This window comes from Mastacembelus armatus, chromosome 21 (assembly GCF_900324485.2).
Source record: "Mastacembelus armatus chromosome 21, fMasArm1.2, whole genome shotgun sequence".
In the NCBI taxonomy this organism is placed as follows: Eukaryota; Metazoa; Chordata; class Actinopteri; order Synbranchiformes; family Mastacembelidae; genus Mastacembelus; species Mastacembelus armatus.
Window position 1 is genome coordinate 13423156 of NC_046653.1, and position 24746 is coordinate 13447901.

General features: G+C 42.1%; 2 protein-coding genes across 10 annotated transcripts in view; one reads left to right on the forward strand and one right to left on the reverse strand.

Moving 5' to 3' along the window:
- Positions 1-11849, forward strand: part of tanc1b (tetratricopeptide repeat, ankyrin repeat and coiled-coil containing 1b) — an 87079-nt gene extending 75230 nt beyond the window's left edge. For 3 of the 5 annotated variants that reach the window (XM_026294856.2, XM_026294858.2, XM_026294859.2), the window contains 11 exons: positions 72-257; positions 970-1048; positions 5505-5638; positions 6252-6375; positions 6492-6667; positions 6867-6999; positions 7399-7428; positions 7535-7626; positions 8023-8169; positions 9001-9101; positions 9219-11849. In XM_026294856.2, the coding sequence (XP_026150641.1) occupies positions 72-257; positions 970-1048; positions 5505-5638; positions 6252-6375; positions 6492-6667; positions 6867-6999; positions 7399-7428; positions 7535-7626; positions 8023-8169; positions 9001-9101; positions 9219-10776 (2760 nt within the window). In that variant the 3' untranslated portion in view covers positions 10777-11849. The remainder of the gene's footprint in view (positions 1-71; positions 258-969; positions 1049-5504; positions 5639-6251; positions 6376-6491; positions 6668-6866; positions 7000-7398; positions 7429-7534; positions 7627-8022; positions 8170-9000; positions 9102-9218) is intronic. The other 2 variants (XM_026294857.2, XM_026294861.2) reach the window with 1 other exon arrangement.
- Positions 166-24608, reverse strand: LOC113123084 (WD repeat, SAM and U-box domain-containing protein 1). Of its 5 annotated transcripts, none has more exons than XM_026294864.1 (12): positions 23987-24608; positions 22835-23022; positions 21735-21821; positions 20182-20275; positions 19747-19780; positions 19557-19597; positions 19041-19150; positions 18435-18464; positions 15807-15983; positions 12796-12930; positions 12478-12672; positions 166-302 (listed from the first exon to the last, which is right to left on the reverse strand). In XM_026294864.1, the coding sequence occupies exons 1-11, from the start codon at positions 24382-24384 to the stop codon at positions 12521-12523; spliced, it is 1446 nt and encodes a 481-aa protein (XP_026150649.1). In that variant the 5' UTR covers positions 24385-24608; the 3' UTR covers positions 166-302; positions 12478-12520. The 5 variants fall into 5 exon arrangements, with proteins under 5 accessions (XP_026150649.1, XP_026150650.1, XP_026150647.1 ...); XM_026294865.1 differs by lacking the exon at positions 166-302 and adding an exon at positions 5483-5610; XM_026294862.1 differs by lacking the exon at positions 166-302 and adding an exon at positions 6845-6977.
- Between the last annotated feature and the right edge of the window lie 138 nt (positions 24609-24746).

The window sequence follows — 24746 nt, forward strand, 5'->3', positions numbered from 1 at the left end:
TTTATGCAAGGTTCCAGGTGTATTTCCTGTGTGTCTGTGCCTTAAAACCAAGGATCTTGTGTTACTGGCAGATTGATCACGTGGATAAGAGTGGCCAGTGTGCGCTGGTCCATGCTGCTCTTCGAGGACACCTGGAGATTATCCAATACTTGTTGGAGCTGGATTGGCTTGCTGAGGGTCAGCAGCAGGACTGCGCTCTGAAGAACAAAGCTCTGCAGCAGGCTTTGATAGCAGCCTCCAGCATGGGACACACACAGGTCTGCCTGACACACATATTTCACTTTACACACAATTAACTCTCACTAACACACACACACACACACACACACACACACACACACACACACACACACACACACACACACACACACATAATGATGATTAATGACCCTGAGGCTATTATAAAGAAAATTAGGTGAGGTTATTATGTCTTCCTAATGAAACCATAACACGTTAACTCTATACACAGCACATCTTTTATCTTTTTCTTTCTTGTCCTTGGCACAACAGCTTTTCTTTCAAAGAATTTCAGAGGAAACTAATGGTAAAATCTGAGCGCATCTCATTCTCTGTGATGATGACATGAAGTCTTGTTCGGCCTTGTATACCTGGGATTGATCACAGTGCAGAGCTTTAAGCTGCCAAGGTGCGATGTTGGCTCGAAGGTTTATTTTGGCTTCCTCAATAGCTGGGATGGGATCCCAGGGCTTGGCTAGAATAACACATTTAGGCCAAGCTAAGCTCTCAACCAACATGCAGAAGGGGACCCCATTATAGTTAAAGTATTAATCAGATCTGACCTGTTCAGGCACAAGCAGTTCTTTAGTCTGCTGTAATGAATTCATATTTGTTGCTGTTGTTGATAGTCTTCTACATAATTGGCTTATTCTATAACCTCTTCCAACTTTATGTGATGTGATATATGCTGAAACACTATGTCATTAATCTTAGTGGGGGTTTTTTTGGCAGGTTGTGAGTGGCTTGCTGGCTTTGAATAATGAGCACGCTGTGCAAGTTGATGGCTACGACACTCTGTGGGGAGAGACAGGTATGTTTTCATCCATCTTTTTGCATTACCCAGCTCTCTTGTATTATCACCTGCTGTTTTAGCATTCTGGGCCTCACTGCTGTAATTGCATGCAGTAGTGGAAGGACTTGTATCTCTCTTTTGCACAGTGATGCTCTCAGTAATGGTGGCTGTTTTATGTTCTCTGGTGAAGACATTACTTTATTGTGGTCATGTGTGCTTCTACTTAGAGTTTAGTTAACACAGCATTTCCTCTAAACAACATTTCCCAGTAGGCTGCTGGATTTCAGTTACAGTATCCCTTTGGTGCTTTATGTCAAGATATTGTCAACAGCGTGAACAGTCTGAGGTTACTCCACCATCTGTTGTATGCATTGCTAAGTTACATCTAGGTAACCAGGTGTTATGAGAATATGTAAAATAACATTGATTAAGGGTTTTTTGGGATTACTAGTAGGTTTGTGCTTTTGCATCATTAAAAGTAATGAAAGATGCCAAGAGAGAGAAAGAGTTTGCCGGTCAGGAGTTGCTGCTGTGGACAGCGAGTGTTAATGGCCTGCTCAAAGCCGTTTGAGATTCACTGAGGAATTGGCACAAAAAGCCATTTGGAGCAGAACAATATAAAGTCTAAAAGCAGGAGGGGTGGAGCAAAGGTACCAGAGAGAAATGTTGTTTGACAGAAATTATACAAAAGACTGCAAATAGACAGCTGCAGTATCATCACACAGTCTGGAAGGGTCCAGGTTTTTTGATTGATTGATTGATTGATTGATTTATTTAGTCACTGCAGATGTGTGCTGCTCTTTGCTTCCCAGTTTAAGTACTTACATATTTCTGAGTACTTTATGTGCATCTCAGTTACATTTCAGACAGATGAAGTGTTGGAGCTACTCCTACTGTATCATTTTTAGGGTAGAATATTTTGACATGTCAGCCACATTTGAAATGTCCTTTGGCTTCAATGTGCACTCTTACCCTGCAGGTTTAGGGATCTAGAGCTGTAAGTATTCAAATTGCACCTCTTCTTATTTGACAACTGTGTTTGAGGCTCTTTTTGTGAACGTTCATACCAGAATAGACAAAAGAAGAATAATTTTAATAGTAGTCTGTGTGTGTCTGTTCCGGCTGTGTAAGCCAGCGGGATTTAGCACTAAAGGTTTGGTGCTACAGGAATGTAGGTCAGGCTCTTGGTGGAGAGGGTCTCTACAGCATAGTTAACTGGTGCTTTTCCTTGCTAAGTGACTACAGGACTTCAGACCTTATTACAGTCCTGGGACCCTCTGAAATATTTCTCTATGGAACTGCTGTTCTGGTTCCACTAATATGACCAGAGTCTGTCTTCTAGTACAATTGAAACATTTTCTTTCTAAGTGTTGAGAAGTGTTAATAAAACTGATATGTAGCCTAGCTTGCTATGACTATGACTAATGCTATGAAAAATAGTAATCACATTGGAACCACCTGTAGCTGCAGTTCAGCTTTTACCCCTCAGCAACAAAGTGGATGTTAAATCACAGTCAGCACCCCTTGGCATGCTTTCCAAAGTAATGAAATGGCAAGTCACATGAAGCAATAGTAAGACTCTGAGCTGTGCACTGTTGACAACCAGAGTCACTCCCAAACCCTTTGAGGTGAATGCATATATTCTAGTACCCACCTGGTACTCATTTAAAATGAGATCTTGCATCATCTATATTCAGGAGAATGAATAAGGTAAACACTGTTAGGACCATCATTCTGTCTGTGGGTTGTTTACACAGGAGGCAACATAACATGGATATTTAGTGGTGTGTTAAAGGTAGAAACTGAGCATTGTAGAGGAGTTTACTGTATGGCAGTAAAAATGACTCGGCTCGTGCTGACTAGATACTAACAACAAATGATTAGCATCGAGCGATATATGGAATCTCATCTCACCTCGCACGGCTCACTTTTTTTTTGCAGATCACAGAGCAGCTTTAATAAACCGACCTGGTAGCAGCTGGTTCTGTGATACAGAGAATAACTGAAGTATCCCTTTTAAAAACTGGTCATTTATTGTTGTCTCCAGAACACTTCTCATATAACAGCCTCTCTGTGAATATTTATTTCGTATTTATTATCTGGAATATTACATCTCTGTGCAAATAGGTCCACTGTGTCCTGTGTTTAAATAGAGAAAGATTGAATTGTGCATCTGTGCAAACTTCATCTTTTAAAATCCCCTAAGATGAAAAACACTTCACCGCTATGCAAAGAAAGGTCATTTCACTGAATAGAATCAAACTTGTGAAAACGCAGTAGCAGGATTGAGACAAAAACCACTGAATTCTTGTGCAGACATATGATCTCTTGTAAATATTATTTTTGTTTCCTTCCACATAGTGTAGACAGATCAGTATAGACCATTAGGTTTTAGCCTCACAAAAACATCTTCAGTAGCCAGTGGGTACTTCTGTGTATTTATTGTGGCACTTGTTGTCATGGCAATAATCCATTGAAATGATAGAGTATATCTTGTATTTTCTTTGGAGTGCTGATACTGTATAAGAAGAGCACAGGGTGAGCTATCCCAAACAGCTATTTATGGATATGTTCAAGTGCCTGGGCCAAAGATGCACTTTATTGTTGCATCAGGTGACACAAGGCTGCACTTTGTGTTTGCTGAAAACAACACTCAGTTTACTATTTTCTGATGAGAAGCTATTTCTCTTTGCACTTCATTTACCACACCAAGCTATCAAGCTGTTTACATAAATGCCCCCAAATAATTCACAAGCATTTTCCTTATGAGCTGCTGGGCATTTCTTTTGACTAATTTCTTTCTTTCAATGTGGGGTATCGGCAGAATTGTTTTAAGACATTAACATTTAATTTGTGTTAAACAGACCTCAGGGCAAACTATGTTTGCATGTTCAGTAGAAATACACTTTTTATGTAATTTAGTCTCTGCTTTATCCCCAGGCAAAGCAAACTTGCCATTTTACAAATCACAGTCAGTATTTCCTCCTGGAAATGGCCTGAAACCTTTTGAAATAGACACTTTGTCACTTTGTTACTTTCGTTACTTAATAGAGTTGGTTGCCTTTTATTTCTGAACAGAAAAATATTTGAAGCTTAAGCAAGTATCAGCAGGGACAAACTCGCAAGTTTCAAGCTCTGGCTAGAAAAAAAATGGAGCATCAGTGTTTTTTTGTTTTTTTTTTTTGTTTTTTGTTTTTTTGTCTAAAGCTTTGGTTAAAATGCCAGGTCACGACTTCTTTGTTCTTGGTGTGTGTTTTGGCTTTCTTTGCACTGGTGGTGAAGTGTGATGGTCAAAATGAGACAAGGCTGATGAATAGCTTACTGGACATAAAATAAGGAGAGACTGTGTTTATTTATATTACTAAAGCAGCACGTCTTACAAAAACAGTCAGTACATTTAAAAAGTGACCAAAAGGAGAAAGGGAGCTCTTTCTGTAAGGAGCAGGGAGCTTGGTGGTGAGATGACACTCAAGATTTTAAAACATACCCGCTGACCTGACATGAGGAAATGTGAATAGCTTTAAGCATGGCTAACTTCTAAATAAAATGAGTTAGACGGGTAACTTTCAAACATGTACTAACAGAGTTGTTCATTGTAATCCAGGAGTATCCCAGGTCCAGCCGCTGCTCCCGGGAGGAATGGAGCCTAAATTTAGCTGCTCAGTCATTGTTGTGTAGTGTGAGAGGGATGTTCATATTTTGAGCATATGGAGGGTGGGGTTGTCTGGCTCTGATGACTGTCCATGCAGATGGATGATGTCAGTCAGAAATGGAGGCTCGGCGGCACCTTAAATCTCTGGGGTGAATGTGAGAGCGGTGCTGTTCTGATTTACACGTTGGATTTCTGTTTTTGGACAAGCAGCGCTCATTTAAGACCGATCCATCTGCTGCCATACGCCAGCAGCCGCTGATTAACTGTAAGCATTGAACGTTTCAAGAATCTGTTTTCTTTGCAGACCCAAATGCAAGCACAAATTAATCATTGATTTATTTTTTTATTTATTTATTTTTTTACTTTGTTTAAAATGAATTAGACACAGTTGATTCCAGTTAATCTGGGTCTGAATACAAAATATGAATTAGAATGATCAACACAGTTGTTTGACTTTGTTGTCTCATGTTTGTTTGCTGATGCATAAAATGACTGAATTCTCATCTCGATATATAAGGACCCAGAGAGCTTGAGGCAGCAATGTAATGAGTTCAATAAGCATAACATAATTGTCTGTTTTAAACTCAATTAGCACCAACTATGTGCAGTTCTCTGTTCGTCTTCTCTGAAGAATGAGAGATTACAAACACTCTTCATTTCCCTTTTTTCTCCACATATTTCGGGCCACTAAAGACCCGCTACATGTCCTGTTTACTAATAGTAGAAATAGAAAGGCGTCACTTTGACACTTATCTCACCACTGTGCTGTAAACCTGAACTTGCTCCTGTGTGTGTGTGTGTCTTACTCTCACCGTTCTTCAGCTCTGACGGCATCAGCAGGCCGGGGAAAGATGGAGGTTTGCAGCTTGCTGTTGGAGCAAGGGGCTGTGGTGCAGCAGGTCAACCGAAGGGGGGTGTCTCCTCTGTTCTGTGCCGTCAGACAGGGACACTGGCAGGTGAGACACTGAATACCTCTTTTGTCCTGGACAAACTCTCTCTTTGTATTCACTGCAACATTTCTCCTGCGCCTGAATCCTTTTAACCCTTTCCCTCCTACTGGTGCCAGCATGTGTCCAGGCTATGTGTCTGTGGCTTACCAAATGGCTAAATTTGATAATATTGCATTGTCTTTCATTTAAACTGGATAACATTTAGCAGTTCAGGCTATTAGAACAGGTTGAACAACACAGGTGTTGACTGACGTATTTATAAAGAATTAGAATTTTGATTTGGCAAAAGCAAGAAATTCAATTTTTGCTTAAATTTTTAAAATGTCTAGCCTGGTGATGGATGTATATTACTTCTCAAAATTCTCCCAAATGTTCCCTGTCCATAAATGCCAAGGTTGTAAGTTTTCAGTTATGTATTTTGAGGCAGTAACTCTAAAAAGTTGTGTAAGATTTAAGGAGTTTTAAAATAACTTGTGGTATTTTATTGTTGTCTGTGTCGACATTAGATAAGTCTGCACTGTCTGTTTCTGGATGCAGGGTCGTGGTCCCTGTTAAATGAACACACCAAACTGTGAGCACTTGAATGTGTCTGTTCTGACAGTTTTTGTCTGTGACCCAGATTGCAGAGCTGTTGTTGCAGCACGGTGCCGACATTAACATCAGCGACAAGCAGGGCAGGACCCTGCTCATGGTGGCAGCCTGCGAGGGTCACCTGAGCACTGTGGAGTTTCTTCTGTCTAAAGGTTTGCTGCAGCAGCATTAGCAGTGCAGAGCATACACCATTCTCAGCATTCACCAAACAATACTGCAGCAGTAGTTTTTAAAAAAAAAAGTTTTTATTCTTATTTTCGTCTCAAAGGTGCATCTTTAACATCGATGGACAAAGAGGGACTGACGCCCCTGAGCTGGGCATGTTTGAAAGGACATAAGAATGTTGTGCAGTTTTTGGTGGAGAAAGGTGCGGTGATCGACCACACGGACAAAAACGGACGAACTCCGCTGGACCTCGCTGCCTTTTATGGAGATGCAGAGATTGTAAGTGAAAACTAGTTTACTGTTGTTGAAAACATCCCAGCACACACCACTAGTGCACTCAAACAACAGCACTCTTCATTTGGCCCTAAGTGACAACATCTCGGTGCCATTATTGAGCACATACCGTCCTCTGTTAGCCCTGCTCTCGACTGTAAACACAGCATCTGGAGTGTTTTCAACACTTGGTGCTCTTATGTAGGTCCAGTACTTGGTGGAAAGAGGAGCAGTAATAGAGCATGTGGATTATAGTGGGATGAGGCCTCTGGACCGGGCCATAGGCTGCCGGAACACATCAGTGGTGGTGACTCTGCTGAAGAAAGGGGCCAAGCTGGGTAAGAATAAAACTTCACAAACATTTGTTACCAACAGCAGACTCATGTTGTGGAAAAACCCTTTTCCATTCCTGCTTTTTAGTCACTGCTCTGCATGTGTCCTTCCCTCTTTTTCTTCATGTGCTTCTTGGTTAGAATGCGATGACATTCATTCATTTAGCTTATCTGCAGTGCATGTTGTCTAATAAAGATACAATAGTAAGGAACAAAACTGTTACATTTTCTTCACAGTCTGTATGTATTTACTGCCATTTTGACTTGAGTAACAGTTGTATATTGTCATGCCACATTTAGGAACACATTTTCCTTTCAGTAGAAATGACTACTCTTACTGCATGACCACTTTTCTCCTCACTCTCTCCCTCCCAATTCTTTCTTAACTGCTGTCCATAAACTAAGGCTACAGAACGTCACCTTACGATCGATCAGGTACAATCTTTAGGTAACTTTATCTTGTTCCAGTTTCCAGAGAATAAAGTGACAGAAGGTTGGTTCAGATAACAATTTAACATTTTTTCCCCCTCTGCCTCAACAGGGAACGCTGCTTGGGCCATGGCTACTTCTAAGCCTGATATCCTGATCATTCTTCTTCAGAAGCTGATGGAGGAGGGAAATGTACTTTACAAGGTAACGAACAACTGGCACAGAAACAATGTCCCATCGAGTATTACTGAAATGTTTCATGTTCTTAAGCTGTTCTATGAGATTCAGACAGTCAAAACGCATTGAACAATGAAGTGGTTATTTTCTCTGGTTTAGTTAAATGCAGAGTTGATGTGTATATTTCATAGGAGTTACCAAGGGAGCCATTATAAATGCCTGACATTTAACGGTTTTCTGGCAGAAAGGACAAACCTGTCGTCCGTAAAGAGTGTGCATGTGTTTTATTTGAGCGTGCTCGCGTGAGGGAATAGCTATTATAGGGGTGTCTGGCAAATACCTTGCCCTGCTTCTTCCACACATTTTTCTTCGGGTATCATCCTCTTCATCACTGCATGTTTTTGCCCTCCATGTATCCTCCAGAAAGGGAAGATGAAAGAGGCGGCCCAGAGGTACCAGTACGCCCTGAGGAAGTTTCCTAGAGAAGGCTTTGGTGATGACCTGAAGGCATTTAAAGACCTGAGGGTCTCCCTGTACCTCAATCTCTCCCGCTGTCGCAGAAAAACCAACGTAAGCCTCTCAAGAGATTTTTGCTTTTTAGCCAGTGCTGTATTTTTAAAGCATGATCCTTCAGTGACTTTAGATAACTCATCAGGTTTTTATTTAGCAGTGATTACCATAGGGTATTGTTAAACTGATAAGTGGTGGCTGGGACAAAACTACAAACAGGCTGGGTAGTGGACTCAATCTCCCTAAAGCTCCTTGTGCAACAGTTTCAGTCCCTGCACGTGCCAGGCTGCCCACTCACTCAGAGCTCGACTGTGCCAGGCAGTTGTGCCTCTTGCCTGTTTGGTTTTAACACCGTAATGAATGAAGTGACTATTTCTGCTAGACTGGAAATTTAATCACGACTCGACTTCTAAATAATTGTTTCTGCAGAAAGAGTTTGTTTATCCAAGTCTTTGTCTAGCAGGAAGACTTTGTAATGAGCCAGCTGTTAATGTGATTACATGCTGCGAGCTCGTAGAGATATGAGCCAAGCAGGCACAGCGTGGATGGCTGTGTACAGTACACCTGGGGTGTCTGCTCAGGTAGTTTATCACTTCACACAGGGAGTATAAAGTGATAGAGATTCAAATTACTGTTTGAATCACAGGCAATAAGGACATTATCAAAGACAGTGCTGTTTGACTGTACTTTGTTTTGATTGATGAAAACAGTTTTCAAAGCAGCATGTGACAAAAAGTAAGAATGTATTTTCAAACGTTAATTGCTGTAATTGAATGTAAGTCATATATGTTGGTCTGAATTAAAAGTTAACTTTCCGTTCTCCATTAAGAGTTATGATAGAGGTCAGATTATCAAGTGGACTGAAATGAAGTTATTCTACCTATTGTGCAGGATTTTGGGATGGCTGAGGAATTTGCAACAAAAGCACTGGAGCTGAAGCCCAAATCCTACGAGGCCTACTATGCTCGCGCAAGAGCTAAAAGAAGCAGCAGGTAAACTATTCAAGCAAAGCTCCAGACAAGCCTCTGTGGTTGTTACAGTGCAGCTGATGATGAATAACGGGTTCTGGGTCTGGTAACAATTTTTGTCCCTTCTGTTCTCGTCCAAAGGCAGTTCACGGCAGCCCTGGCTGACTTGCACGAAGCAGCCAAGCTGTGTCCTAATAACCGGGAAATCCGCCGATTGCTGGCTCGAGTCGAGGAGGAGTGTAAACAGATGCAGCGCACACAAACCAAAGGAGGCCTCTCTGGGGCTGCAGCTGCTTCCAGCCAGGCATCAGGAGGCCACGAGTCTGACCAGGAACATGACGAAGGACAGGAGGAGCCTTCAGAACACAGCCTTGCTCGGAGTGGCCAAAGAGACATCCTGGAAGAGGAAGAGGAGGAAGAGGAAGCTTCACAACATGACAGGACAGCTGAAGCCTGCTGGTCACAGAACAGTTACTCCTACAACAGAGTTGTACCTTCAGAGCCTGTTGTCAGCAGTATGGGACATCAGAGTCAGAGTATGACCCCCAACTCACCCCCAGGCCCCAGCAGGCTGCCTCCCCACCGGTACCCTCGAGACCACCGGGAGGCGGTGGCCCAGCAGGGCCTGGTTCTCCAGAACACCAAGCAGGCCCAAATAGTTAAGACCAACCAGCATATGAGTTCTATGCAGGCTGGGAGTGGGGCTGTGGGGGGTCGCACTGGAGGACCCAAATCTCAATATGCTCCTTCCAGTCCCTTACCCAGCCGACACATGTCCAGCATGCTGAAGCCTGGACCAGGCATCGACATCAGCCCTCTGCCTTCCCCGGCTGAGGACCCTGTTTATGGGAACCGCATCCCACTGGCAGCTGCCTCCACTTCCATGAGTCACAGCTGTGAAAGTGATAACCTCCATTCACCCCAGGCCCCCTACTCATCCTTCAACAGCAGCTCCAAGGGTCTAGGGCAAGACAGGCTGTCTGCGCATTCTGCATCTTCTCTGGATGGGTTGGCCTGCTCTGGTCCTGCTCTCCAGGGGAACCACACTGATCTAGGAACAGAAGGAATGTGTGGTGCAGTTGGGTCACAAGGAGGAGGCGCCGGCAGCATGCGTGTGTCCAGTTCCACCAGCAGCCTGGCTTCGAGCAGTAGCCTGTCAGACAGCGGAAAGCTGGGACCTGATGTCCGCACCAAGACGAAGCCCAGCCAACAGGCCAGCTCTTCAACAGAGTACAAACCCAGACCCTTCATGGGCATCACTGACAAGACAGCACGCTTTCAGCAGCAGCAGCACCACAGCTTGCAGATTCACCAGAGCCTGCAGTCTGCCGGACGCAGCTGGCTGAACCACTCCTCTGACGGGCTGCTGTGTCACAACATGTCAGCCGTGGGCCTGCAGCCTGTCGACTGTGAGCTGCCTTACACCAAGACAGTGAGCACTTACCAGGAGCAGCACAAACCTCCACCACCTCAGGGTGCTATGGCAATGAGCAGCTTACAAAACGGCATGCACGCCAAGGAATTCACAGAGAAATTCTGCCAAGCCGCCAACTGTTACAAAGAGTCCAAGCCAGCACTGGCCATGCAGCACACTTTCACGGACAGTAAGCCCAAGCAGGCTGGCCTAACCCGAGATAATCCTGCTCTTCACGTAGCTTCGATGAAACCAAAGCGATCATTTATAGAGTCTAACGTGTAGAGATGTTTTCTCCCCTATGTCCACCACGCACACACACACTAGCAAAAATCTAAAGTGATAAGGATTTTTTTTTTTTTTTTCCCAGCCCCAGAAAGAACAGTGTCAGTTTTAAGCCTTGTAAGAAGTACAGTGTGCAAGCTGTGTGAACACAGGCTCCAGGCAGCGTACTCAACACTCCAGATCTCCTCCCAGCCTGTCGCTTGTTCCTGTTGGCGTCTGTTACATGACAACATGTCCGCCATCATTCAGCCAAGCTGAAGACATTGCACTGAAGGAAGTATTAGGACATGTACTGTACAGTCCTCACCATAACAAAACAGTGACAGTGAGCACTTTATATACAGTTAGGCCGCTCAAGTGCTTAAACAACATATTCAATTTCAGCTTAATGTTATTACACAACAGTTTTGAGTGAATGGAAATAAGGTTTAAGCTGTGTTCATTACATCCATGGTGCTGAGAGAGAAGTAAGGCAGAGAAAGTCAAAGAAAGGATAAGTATTCCTGTTTTACAAAGGATGTTATAGATCCTCGTGTATATTATATAAATACTTTTCCTTCTTTTCAGTGAAGGTCTATGTTAAGTGTATTGACAAGTTCAGACTTGTGGATATTGACTTTTATGCACAATGTTGTTCAAATGGTGTTAAAGGTTCTTAAATCATTTGTTAAATATGTTTGTACATTACATAAATCACCATTAACAGTGAATTGAAATACTTTCTGTATCTGCTTGTTGTTGCTGTTTAGTTTAATTTATTTACAGTGCCAATGCTTTGGTTAATTGTAAAAGCAATATATTTTATATAGTTATTTTTGCACAGCTACTAAGACAGTTTATGATTCTCAGTAATATTAAGTTTAAGTGCATGCTACAATTGCAGTTTATATCAGAGTGAAAAAAAAACGGCTATAAAAACAAACATTTTGGGGACACAGTGCTATCGGCTCTATTTTAATATGTACATTAAATGCAATTGTTGCCATGTTTTCAGTATTGTGAGCTTTATTAGCTGTGATCACATACTGTAATTGAATATTACTGCCATTAGCCACCATGGGAGAGAGAAATAAAGACCCACTAAGGAAAAAAAAAAAAAACAGCTCTGTTGACTTTTTTAAAAAACAAGTTTTCTTGAGTTAAGGGGGATGTTTTATATTTGTATGACAATATACAGCTGCCAAAAAGCCTAGAGTGCATGCATCATGTCAAAATTTAGTAGAGTTACAGTATAGGTTTTGCAGGGGCCTATCTCATGTTCAATCAGTATGTGTCTACACAGTATGTAATACTTCAGCCCATGTAAAGGTGCTGTGAAGCAATGCTGGTATAGACTTTTTCCACAACTAGAGAATAGTCAAAGTCAAGTACATGATGGTCATACTACATCAATACCTAACAGTTAACTAAACTGAGTCACAAATGAGCTGAACTGAACTGAGCAGCGGAGCATTTAACTCATCAATTACACTGTGTAGATTTTGGCTGTAGTAACAACACATTCTTTCTTCCAAATACATAGTGTTGCTCTGAGTCAGTGTCAAATATATAATTCCTCGACAGTCTGCAGATGTACGCAGGCATCTAATTACTGGGTTAAAAATCCACTGACTTATTGGAAACCTCAGCTGGTCAGATCTGTGAAACTATACAGCAAACTAATTCCAATCGTCTAAGAGCTCTTGTTTAAAGAAGAAGTACCTGTTTAGCATCTTCTGGCAAACGAGCTAAAACGCGCAGCCGTCTACTGACTCGACTTCCATCGTGTTATCGCCATCTTCAGGGATCTGTTGGGGGTGAGGAGGGTAGTCTGTAGGGGGAGATTCGTCATGGGGCTGGTTTTGTTCTTTCCTCTAATCCAGCTCTCGATGGATTCTCGCTCATAGGAATACCCATCTGTGGAGTAAACAGACATTTTGACAACTTAAATACACAGAGGAAACGTAGAGAAAAAACAGATCTGTACTTTCTGTACTCTAGCTCTAAACTTGGAGAGGATTTTAGCATTTGTCGTCTAACCTGAAGCAATGACCGGATCCTTCATCAGCTCTCTGCTGACGGGACACAGAAACTCATCTGGAGCCTCAGTACCACTCTGCTCTGCCTTCAAGTCCTTGATTTTCCTCAGGAGACGACCACGGAGGCCCAGAGACTCTGAGGAACCAACACACTGTTTAGTATTCTGTTCAACATGGTTGCTGAATTACACCACATACAGTTTAATTCCTTGTAATTCAAAATGCATTAAAAGTTGTTTGTACTGAACATTTAACCAGGAATTCATCATGGAAGAAACCCATTCAGTGTGCTGTGTTATTGTTACAGGAGCTCGTCTTAAATGCTTCTCTGAGAAACATTTCACACAGTGACTTCGTCTTCTCTGGTCTATCAGATGGAACTAGGAAATAAAGGAATGGAAAGGAATAAAAATGGACCTCCGCTCGATTGGCCTGTGCTGAGACAAGAGAACTAGACGTGCTTGGTGTGTGAGAATGGCTTCACAACTCGGGCAAGGTGTCGCCCCTGAGGAGTTCGCGTGGGTTGTAGTTCACACACTTTTCCTCGAGAATAAAACTCCAAAAGGGGTCAAAACAAGAAAACTCACTGCACACAGCGGCCTGCCTCTGCCCCCTGACAGCACCATTTGAATTTGTTATCAACTGCAAATTTCACCACCAGCTGCAATGGAGGGACGACCTTTACAGCCAGTCACGATCTCTGGTGCATCTGTGTACAGTGGTAGTGATACAGTGACTGAAAGCAGCTGCAGTGACATTTTTCCTATGTGCATCCTGACTCCTGAGATTTTGCCTCGTGTTTTTATTAAACATCTTATTTGAGAGACATTATTTTAGTGCTGGATTTTACAATTATACTGAGCCAAGTGATTCAATGTAAATACATGCACCGATATTCAATTAATGAAGGACATAGAAAAAAAAGATGAATTTCCGCCCCGTCACATTATTCTATCCATTTATCCATTTCATGTCTATATTTCTGCCTCTGCTTATGATCCTGTGAACATCTGAAAAGGTGTAAAATGTGCATTGTCTTCTAGCTTCAAGCCACATAATTATGCAGTGCCACATCCTTCCAACATGTCTGAGTTTGCCGTTTGCAGAGACATAGCTCTAGGCATAACAACGTCAGCAGATGTAAGCACGCTAACATGGTGAATATTATACCTGCTAAACATTAGCTGCCGTGACTGCTGCACACTGTGTCGAACATAAGACGACTAGGACAGACTTCTGGGTAGATTTTGTGTAGTTTTGGTTTAGTAAAACAAGCAGATGCAGTGGAGGAGCTCTGCCGTCACAATCGCAAAAAAGTTTGGATCCTTTGGGAAAGGCGATAGTGCTCAATCAAAATGTCTCAACTTGATGAAACATGCTGAACCCATCAAGTCCTTTGATTCATCCAATAAATGGCTTTTGAATGGAAAACTGCACTTAGCAACTCTATAGGGTTACACAATATACATTTTTCATGGTCGCACAGGATGTTAGTACTATACTGTCCACTTTACATTTAGATTGATAATTTGATGAGGCGCTACAATAAAACTGCAGAATGAGGGTGTCTCTAAGGAGATACACTGAATTATATCTAAAGAGGAACTTTTTTTCTTTCCCTTACTCAAAGATTCATGAATATTTCATCAAGCAAAATGTGCTGGAATCTAATTTGCTGTGTATGTGTGTCTATTGAATGTGTGAGTCTTTGCACACACACACACACACACACACACACACAGACACACAAACAGCATGCATGGAAAATGAATATTTCCTCCTCCTGTAGTAATGATGAGCGCTGTCCCCCATATTAAAACACCAGGAAAACGGATGCTCAGGCTGTAGCACATGCTTTGCCTAACTAAGCAGCGCTGACTTCACTGTTGTGTGTGCGTTTCTTTTTTCCTTTGTTGTGTTTACTGCCATCCAATTAAAGCAAACAACAGCAGCCAAAAGGGCATTTTCACCGTGATTATGGGAGGAACTGTGATGCAGCTAGTTACATGATCACAGCCAAAACAAAGCAGCCGTAATCAGGCTAAAGACAGAGTTTCACTCATGCAGCATGTCAACCGCTCCCTACACCCTGCTTGAAACAGCAGGTGTAAATAAGAACTAAAGCCAGCAGCGCGCTCAGCTGAAACTACCACTGTTGAAACACTAGCTGGAGAACACTCATACCTCCGGCCAAGGACAAAGAACGTAATCCTCTAAACTTACTGTTTCAACAGAAAATAATTAGGTTTTAAATCAATTGCATACATATACCTACATATTGATCTTTGTGCCTGAATTGCATCATCTTATTATGCTGTTTTTTTTTTTTTTTTTTTTTTTTTTAAATCAGTGCTATAAAATGAATCACTGATCTGTTTGACATTTCATGATGATGCTCGAGATGATAATAAACACAGCCGCTAATTATGATAACAGTGCACAGGTGCATGTTAGAAATCAACGGCAACAAAAGTTGGTTACAGTAAAGGGTTATGGGTGTGCACAAGGAGAGCTGCTCTGGTCCTGTCAGAGAACAACAGCCTGCTACTCTAATGCTGCTGCTCATACACTGCTGTGTACATGCGTCCATCCACCTCAGGGAGACATGTTTGCTGGGTTTTTTTTTTTTTGTTTGTTTGTTTTTTTGTTTTACTGTAGCTTGCATGGAGGCTTTCCACACTGGGACGACCCTGAATGGACTAATCTTATTTTTAGAGGATTATCATTGTTTGTGACGTAAAGGTCATCCTGTGCAGTACTGGCCTCACAGTGTGGTTTGGGATTGTAAAAGTGGACAGCATTATGTGCCCAAATCACAATTTTTTTGGGGGGGGGGGGGGGGATAAAAAAAAAAAATCGGACCATGGATAAAAGCGGCTTATATCATGCTATTGAATTTAGGCTTGTCATGTTTTACGATCAAACAGTAAATCCTCACAAAAACGCTAAATCCCAGCACGCCCGTGAGTGTACACAAATGTTACGTGACTGGGTTTTTTATTCCATCCTCACCGATTCCCAGCTCTGCCACTGTTTCCCTGTTCAGCTGGCTGAGCTCTGGTCCGTCGATGTTGTTGGCTTTAAAGACGCTGACGAGCTCCTCCAGTCCTTCCTCACGCAGCCAAGTCTGCACATCTCCCTCTGACCAATCAGCAAGCAGCAGCCTGGAGTAACCCGGCAACTTCCTTCCTGCAAAGTACACAACAGGAAGGGAGGAAGCGCTGTGCTATTATAGCCCCGTCTCCTGCAGAAGTTATCTGATGCAAACAAACAATTTCCCCTTACACTCCACAGAAAAGGACACACTCCCCTTTGCTGATATGAGAGTGACAACTACTTTCCTGAACACACACACACACACACACACACACACACTCCTGATCATGCGTGCAATTACATGATCTACCAAAGAAAAGACAATTAAACCCAGGGATGTGTTGGCACACACACTATGTTCCTCAACCTCAGCATGACACTATGAGAGTGAGCAGCCACCACTTATCGTATGGGGCCTGAAGTGTGCCCGTCCTGTTAATGACACCTCACTGCAGCTTCATGGGTGCTATCATCCACTGTATCATTAGCCATGTGAAGGATAACCCTGAAGACTGGGAGGTGGTGCTCATTATCATTCGAACCACATAATAGGCCTCCCCCATCACCTCTACAGTTTCTTCACAGCAGACAGTCTTCAATGACAGAATGCTCGAGAATAAGACGACTAATGCAAAGGCATGTCTGGATGCTACAGTATAATCTAGTCTAACAATGCTGTCTAACTGTAGACAAACTGGAGTTATTTGCCGAGACTGTACCAGGGCATTTTATTCAAAAAAGGTCAATCTCATAGTGACACCACAGGTCATAGGATCAGCAAAATCCTTATGTTCAGAACAGTGAATGCCTACCATATCGCACGGAAATTCATACAATGGATGATAAGATATTTCAGCCTGGACCTATCAGCTGAGATTTTCTTTTTTTGGCAAGAGTCAAACTATGCACAAACACAGCTACACCTACTGGGACTACACAGAAATAAGCAGAGTAAAGCTCCCTTTCTGCAACCCTGCCGGGGTGTGGAGTCTCGCAGTCTAGCAGGCTGAGTCATGCAAACTCTATGCCAAATGTATTAAAACCTCAGAGATTCACTGCAGCCTGGGACAGCTCAGACTGCAGTGTTTAATTACTTGGGCAGATGCACATATGAAGCTCATTTTCATCATCTCCATTCTTTCCAGCTTAAAGGATAAGGCTAAAGCCAGCAGTGTCAACAAACCCCATGAAAAACCAAAACCAGTTAATTTATTCTGCTAAGTATTTATTGCTTAGCTAAAGCTTATTCCTCCATGTCATACACCTCATTTGTTGTCAGGCTATGAAAATACATTACATTTGGTGATATGTTCCTTGATTACAACGAACAGTGACACTGTGGTTTCTTGTGAGTCAGCTGCAGATACTGTACACTTCCCTGCTGCTGTAAATACTCACCAGGATGTCTAATGTGTATTAATCCACAGCTGATCTAGCCTCCAACAAACGCACTAATTACTCCATTTAATTTGAACACATTACTGAAGGTTTAGAAAGCTCTGAATGCTTTAGATCCTAAATAAGTTTCTGATCTACTATGTTTAGCTGCATCCAAACTTCTCAGCTCATCTGGGACGGGTCTGCTTGCTTATCGTCTACAGGGATGAAACTAAAAATATGGAGCATCGGCATCACTTTGCACCATATACCTGAGAGATATATATATATATATATATATATATATATATATATATATACATACATACACACACACAAACTTAAAGAGTCTACAGAAAGCATCTCTGCATGGCTACAGTGCTTTGGGCGAACTGCTAATGTGAGCATGCTAACACTAAATTTCAGCTGCCATGTTCAGCATTGTAACTGTTGCTAACTAGCCCTAAACAGCAACTACAGCTGAGGCAGATGGGAATCCTGTTCATTTTGCAGATCACAACTCAAATTTTGCAGCAAACATCATCCAATAGTTGATAAGGTACACCAATGACATACGTAAAGTCCTGCTGCTAACATGGCTAAAAAACTTTCTGTTTTAAGAGATTACTGAGCCTCTGTGGAAGTAAAACTATAGTATAGTGGGTCCTATTTTTCAATAATTTTCAATAATTCAGAAGGAACAAATGGGCTTAGGGAAGTACTGAGAGTCATGAAATGAATGGAATTAATTCACTGAATTTGCTGACATTAAAAAAAAAAAAAAAACTAATTAATGTCCACCTTATTTTTGTCATAGCCAGGCAGTATCTATTTCATTTGATCTTTCTACATCCCAATTAGCTCTGTTAAAGCTGAGGCCTTTCTTTTTTGGGTACACACACACACACACAGTACATCAATGTCAAAACAAAAGCTTGCCTTCACATGCACAAAAGACAAAAGCACAAAGATATTTTTAGCAGGTCAAGACATGAGGCTATCTGAACACTTGCTTAAACAGTAGTTTAGAATAGAATCCATTCTCTCTCTCTCACACACAGACACACACACGTTACAAAGCAAAAGAAAGGAGCAGTCATTTTTAGCTCAAAGACCACTGTGAATACCTCAAGATTTAGGTGATCAGAGTATGATGTATTTCTTTACCTTGGCACACTGTCTGTCTTGATTCAGGTGCTGCAGAAAAACATGAAAGGGAATAATATGTGAAAAGAAAAAGAAGATTAAAGGAAAGAAGAGGAAGAGGCATGAAAGGGCAGATCTTTATTGAGATGGAATTTGCTTTGTCAACATCAACACTGACTAATGGCAGATGGAGGAGCTGCCCTGATGAAGCTTCAAGGTCTTCTGTTGTCTGATGATTTCACCTTCTCATTTACTGTTCCCAATGTCTTCTTTCATGTTAGCGTGGAACTTTTTTTTTTTTAAAAAGAGGATTCACCTTTAACAACAGCTCTCTGAGGCTCAGTGGCAGCTTGCCCTGCTGCACCAATAAACATCAATCACAATTCCTCCTCTCGACACTGCAGTCAGACAGCAATACACATGTAATAAGAGCCCCTCTTGCTGCATCTCCCAAAACACTCTTTTTAAGAGGCTTTGGTGCTGCAAATGGCTCCTGGACTTTGAACCATTACTAACAGTCTGATTTTAAAAAAACAAACAAAAAAAAAAAACAAACAAAAAAAAAAAAAAAAGGAGTGATACTGCATTTGTAGGTGCCAACCTAAACAATACATTGTTAATCATTACCAGTTCTGCCGTCTCCACCATCTCCTATTCTCCACACGTTCACTGTTCTGTCCATGGAGCCCGTCGCAATCCACGGCATGGTGGGAGACAGAGCAACGGCAGTGACATACCTGCAGAGTGGAAGAAGAGGAGCAGAAATGTGAAGAGCGTTCATGGCAGAATGAAACTGGCACAGAAAGAATGGATTTAAAAGCCAGGTTTCTTCTACCCTTAACAACAACAAAAAAAAAATAAATCAAGTCTTAGATCGCACAGCATCTTCAATCCTTTCAAGCACTTCAAAGCACTCTGCTGGTGCCTACCTGCGGTGCCACTTCAATGAGTGACTGGAAAGCAGTGCTGGAGAATAGACACTATTGCATCAGAGCACCAAGTGCTTCTGGAGAAAAACTAAAAAACTAATCATGCAAAAATCTCACATTTTTATTCACAATACTTGAAACTGTTACTCTGCTGTCTGTCTGCTCGCTGCAGAGATGCAGAGATTGCAAGGCAGCAGGAGGACAGGGCATTTACCTGTCGTGCCGTCTCAAAGTGTGGAGCAGGGTGCCCAGGTTCTGTAAATAAAGTGCAAACAAACATGGACAAACAGGAATGTTTGGCATCTCTGTGTTTACTGGCTAGGAAATCTCTGCCACAGTTAACTGAGCCAGGAAAGCTAAACAAAAAGCCTACATTTTGTGAGTGTTTGTTGAGCCCCACTTACCACATCATATATTGCAACACTTTTGTCCACAGAACTGTTGAATAAAAAGAGTAAAAAAAAAACAAAAAAAACAAAGTAGAATAAGAAAAAAAATTGGATTGTTGTTGAACATAAATCACAATCTTTCAAAGATTCCTAAGTGCTACAAACAGAACCCAGATAAACTTTGTTTGAATTAAAGCCAGCACTGGCCAAAGGAGCCAAACAGAAGCTATTTACAACAAAATACACTCCTCCTGTGGCCGACTGAGGGAACAGCAGGACCAGTGTTCAGCAGTGGCATCTGCTGTTCACAGATCAAAGAAAAGGCTCATTTTAAACAAAGAAAATTAAATTTAATCTGTCCCAAATTATTTCATAGTAAATTCTAGTCAAAAAAAATGAAATATTCAAAGTCAAGAAGTGATTTCTACTCTAAGTTTGTGGGAGTCTTACCCTGAGACAACCAGATCTCCGTCAGAGGAGAAGGCACAGGACAGAACAGGAGCCGACTGGCTGGTGAGAGTGTGAAGCAGCTTCATGACGCAGGCTGAGGGTCAACAAGACACACAGGTAAGATTAGAGCTCAAATAAACTTCTGATGCCTTTTTGATGTATTAAATCCAGTCTCTCAAGGCACACAAAGACTTATACTTCAAAGTGCATAATTGTGTGAAGCCCTCACCCCATCCCCTCCTCACAGCCTGACAAAAGCAAACCTTGTGAATAAGGGCCTTTTCCTCTTGTTTGCTCACAGCTGTTCCACCTACTGACAGCTGCTTAGAAACATATTTTCTTTTTGGCAACACACCACTGAAATTCATAGCCTAAGATACAAAGAAACTTCTGAGGACTGAGAAATAATCTAACATCCAGTAATTGTAGTCTATGTGCCAAAACTAATGGCTCTCTAGCAGCATTTAAATTATCAGGCTGTTATCACCCATGTATTAAATAAAACCTCCTCTTACTTCATTAGCGTAAAAACACTGGTTTTCAGGCTCTGTGGGAGGCTAATTTGTTATTTTCATGCATATTTATGGTGTGATGTGGAACAATTACAGCTGAGTAAGGAGGAAAAAAAAACTCAATTACATTATTAAACCTAACAAAAAATTAACTGTACATTTATAATATATGCTTCCGGGTGAAAGGAAACAGCAGCGACACTGACAAATTAAAGGTTTGACCTACAGTGCTACTAAAAAAAACAACCAAACAAAGTAGAAAAATGGTCCACGCCAATGGCAGAGACATAAAATCCAGCTTTTATGAAGCACCTCTTGCATCACTGAATTATCCATTTTTTTGCCGCACTGAATCTTCTACACTTGTACAGTAGTACAAGAGGGGTTCAAGCATGTAGTCCTCTTGCCAAGACAAGATAGATACATATTTCACAAAGACAACCTTATTGAAAGCTCCCACAGAGAAATGTGGGAAAAGTACATTTTGAAGAAACAAGATGGGTATAGATAGTTTTTTGCCCTTGTGCAAGCTGCTTAGAGACAAAAATTCCCTATGGACCACAGCAGGTCATCACGTGGGACGCACATCGCATCCTCCCTAGAAACAGCCGTTACCAAGGCAACACATCTTAGGAACAAACAACATGGCATGTTCACACAGGAAAATATAGTCTTTAGGCTGGTTGCACAAGATGTGAGCGTACATGAAATGTTCTTGTTCTGCCGTCGGTCGTACAAGATATCAAAGTCAGTGGATATATGCACTTGATTTTATCCCAACTCTTCTCCACACACAGACACACACACTGTCCTCTGCTGCTGCATTTCAGCAGAAAGTCTTTAAAGCAATCCATTATTAATGAGTCAGTCAGCTGCTGATTTATTCCACACACTAATAAAATTCTTCTATTCTGCAGAGAGATTTCAAGGTTAACGCAGTCAGCAGGCTCTGTCTCTCTCTCTCCCTCTCTCTCTCTCTCTCGTGGATGATGGAGTGAGAGAGATTTCGGTGGAGGAAGGGGGCAGAGGGGTCGGGCCTACCTGCTCCTTCACGCTGGGAAACAATCCATATTTTCAGCTGACTGTCCTGCCCACAGGAGGCCAGTCGAAACATCACACAGCAGCCATCTGTGGGGGAAAAAAATTAAAAAATAAAAATCAGCCCCTCTGAGTGTTCACGCTTGACTGAGTTTAATAACAAAACATGACAAATACTTTCTGACAGACTGTTTGTGAAGTGTAACAACACGTGGCAAACATATTTTACACGGTATGTGGCATAAACAATGTTAGGATTACAACATGTTACCCGTAACAAAACATATGAGTTTTTTGGCTCCCAACAGCAGCAAAGAATAAACACCAAGAATGTCATTTTGCTTTGAGACGGTGCACAACAGGCAGCAGGTTTAATGGTTAACGATGATGGATTTTCTGTTTTACGTTGTCAAGGATGAATTATGTCATTTATGTTTGCAGAATTGGGAAGGTGTTTTTCTCTTACAAATAATGGATTAGTTCACTCAAACTCACAAAATAATGTGAATAATAGTTCTCAGAGTGGATCCGCTCCACTTATGCAGAATAAATAGTGCCACTTAAAACAGCGAGAGCCGAGACACCCTGTTTATTCCACAGTATCTTTTTTTTTTTTTATCATTTTATTAATCTACAGATTCTTTTTATATGATTTATCAATATCACATGGTCAATGAAGAGTCAAAAAACAAGGGGGGGGGGGACACTGGTCAGTTCTATGCAGATGTCTTCAAATTGCTGGTTCTGATGCCTGTCCAAAGTCCAAACATATTCAGTTTACAGAAATTAGAAACAACTTGCATAAAAAGAAAAGTGAAGCAGCAAATGTTTGGCATTTTGCTCAATAGGAGATTTCTATAATAAAACACTCGTCAAAACAGCCTTTCTGGACCAGCTGGGTTAAAGCTATATCTTATTTATCATTACTTTTACTACCACAACAAAAATGCCATTCTGTGCATCTACTGTTTTATACATAACAAAATATCAAAAACCAAACTATCAGCCTGTCTTGACACTGCTGGTATGAAAGAACCTAAGAGAAAATGTGTGTTTGTTGTGTGTGGTTTGAATTCAGAGACCCTTTAAACACTCAAACTCACCAACTTTGAACTGAAATGCAAAGTTGCAGCAGGTGACCCCCAGATCGTGGGCGTCCTTCTTGGCATGCAGGAGGCTGACGTCAACATCCCACAGTTTAAGGTCTCCGTAGGTGCAGCCGGTCACAAACATGTGGCCACACGGAGAGAAGCAGCAAGCCACAACGCTGGCCTCGCTCACTGCAGTACATCTAGGGGGGGAAACGTTTAGCGTCACATGGTGGGTTAGAATTTCACCAGTAACAGAGTAGAAGAAAGGACCGGGTCTAATTAACCCTGGCTTTACAAACTAGCTCCTCTGGATGCGGTTTTAGAATCCAGGACTGAGTTTAACATGAATCATTTAAAGCACCTGTTGGGTCTTAAAACAAGACACAGCTGGAACAGATCACAGAAATCACATCTTTTTGTGGAATTAGAGAATTTAAAAAAATTAACATCTAATCTTCAGTAGTTGATGACAATGTATTTCATCATAACTAACCAGCTGGTTGCTCCAGTCAGTAAGTTAAACCTGCTCCAGACTAAGTTTAGGATTATTCCAAACCATGTGCACATTTGAATTGTTCATATGCCCCAGAAACCGAAGTACCGTAAATATTTTTTCTCTACTCTACAAAAATGAGCTCACATTAATGTCAGTTGCTATTTTTTAAGCAAAAATATCAAATATTTGTTGGTAAAACCAGATAATATAATGTTGGATTACAGATTGATGCTTTTCTTTTACACATATCCATTTAAATCAACCTATCTAGGGTCTTTGATCTGCTGATCTGATGATAGAACAAATTCAAACATGGGTCATAATAAACAGTTTTTTCACACTATATCCAACTCCGGTCCTCTAGGCCCACTGCCATGCTTGTTTTCCACCTAACCCTGCCCTACCCCCTGCTGATTACCTGGACCAGGTGTTTCCAATCAGAAGCTGGACGATAGCGTTTTGTAAGAGGAATACAAAGTGAATTGATATCTTCCAGATACCGCTGGGTGTTTGATAAATAATAACCAAGTACTTTGAAAACTGTGTACACCAATCATGGATATTTACAAAGACTTACTTACTGTGAGGCCTGAACTAGGCAGGGGTCCGGCCCTGCGTGCTGCTGTATGTGCAGCAGTAAGTGCAGACGTGCAGTGGTTTCACTCTACCTGCGTAATGTGTTGGAGGGGAGGTCCCAGAGGGCCACGGTGCCATCGCAGGCCCCTGCCAGCAAGAGGGAGGAGTCCGGCGTAAGTGCGCAGACTCGGAGCGGACTGCGGCCCGGGTGCTGCAACACCGCCGCTACCTCACCTGTGCACGAGCTCCACATCATGGCGGAGCCGTCGGTGGAGCAGCTGACCAGGTAGCTGCCACAGGAGGTGAAGCAGCAGCAGTGGACCCCGTAGTCATGGCCCGAGAGAGGAGAAAAGGGAAGCTCCGAGAAGTCCTGTGCCTTATAAACACGGAGAGTCTTATCCCCGGAGCAGGTCGCCAGGAGGGATGGAGAGAAGGCACAGCAGCTGACCTCGTCCGAGTGGTGTCGAAGTGTGCAAATTACCGACACCATTTTGAGACAGAGATGTCTGTCGGCTCTGCACTTCACTCACAAGGTGGCGCAAAATGCCCAAATATCCGCCTCTGAGAGCAAAGAGATGAGTTAGCGGCGGGCTGGGGGTTTGTCGGTCTGTCTGAGCCTGGACTCTGGGTCCAGTGTGTCCTGGTTACTTTTCCCCAGAAAGTAGTTCCTGCTGTAAAGTCCGTATCTCCCTGAGCTGTTATCAGTCATGTGACGGTGATTTACTGAGTCACGCTGCTCAGGGCGGAGGTGTCGTCTGTGAAATGATTTCTACTAAACACATTTTAGACCTAAGTTTACCGACAGTAACCTGGTTCAAGACCTGCGTTAAATAGTGGTGGAAACACGAACTC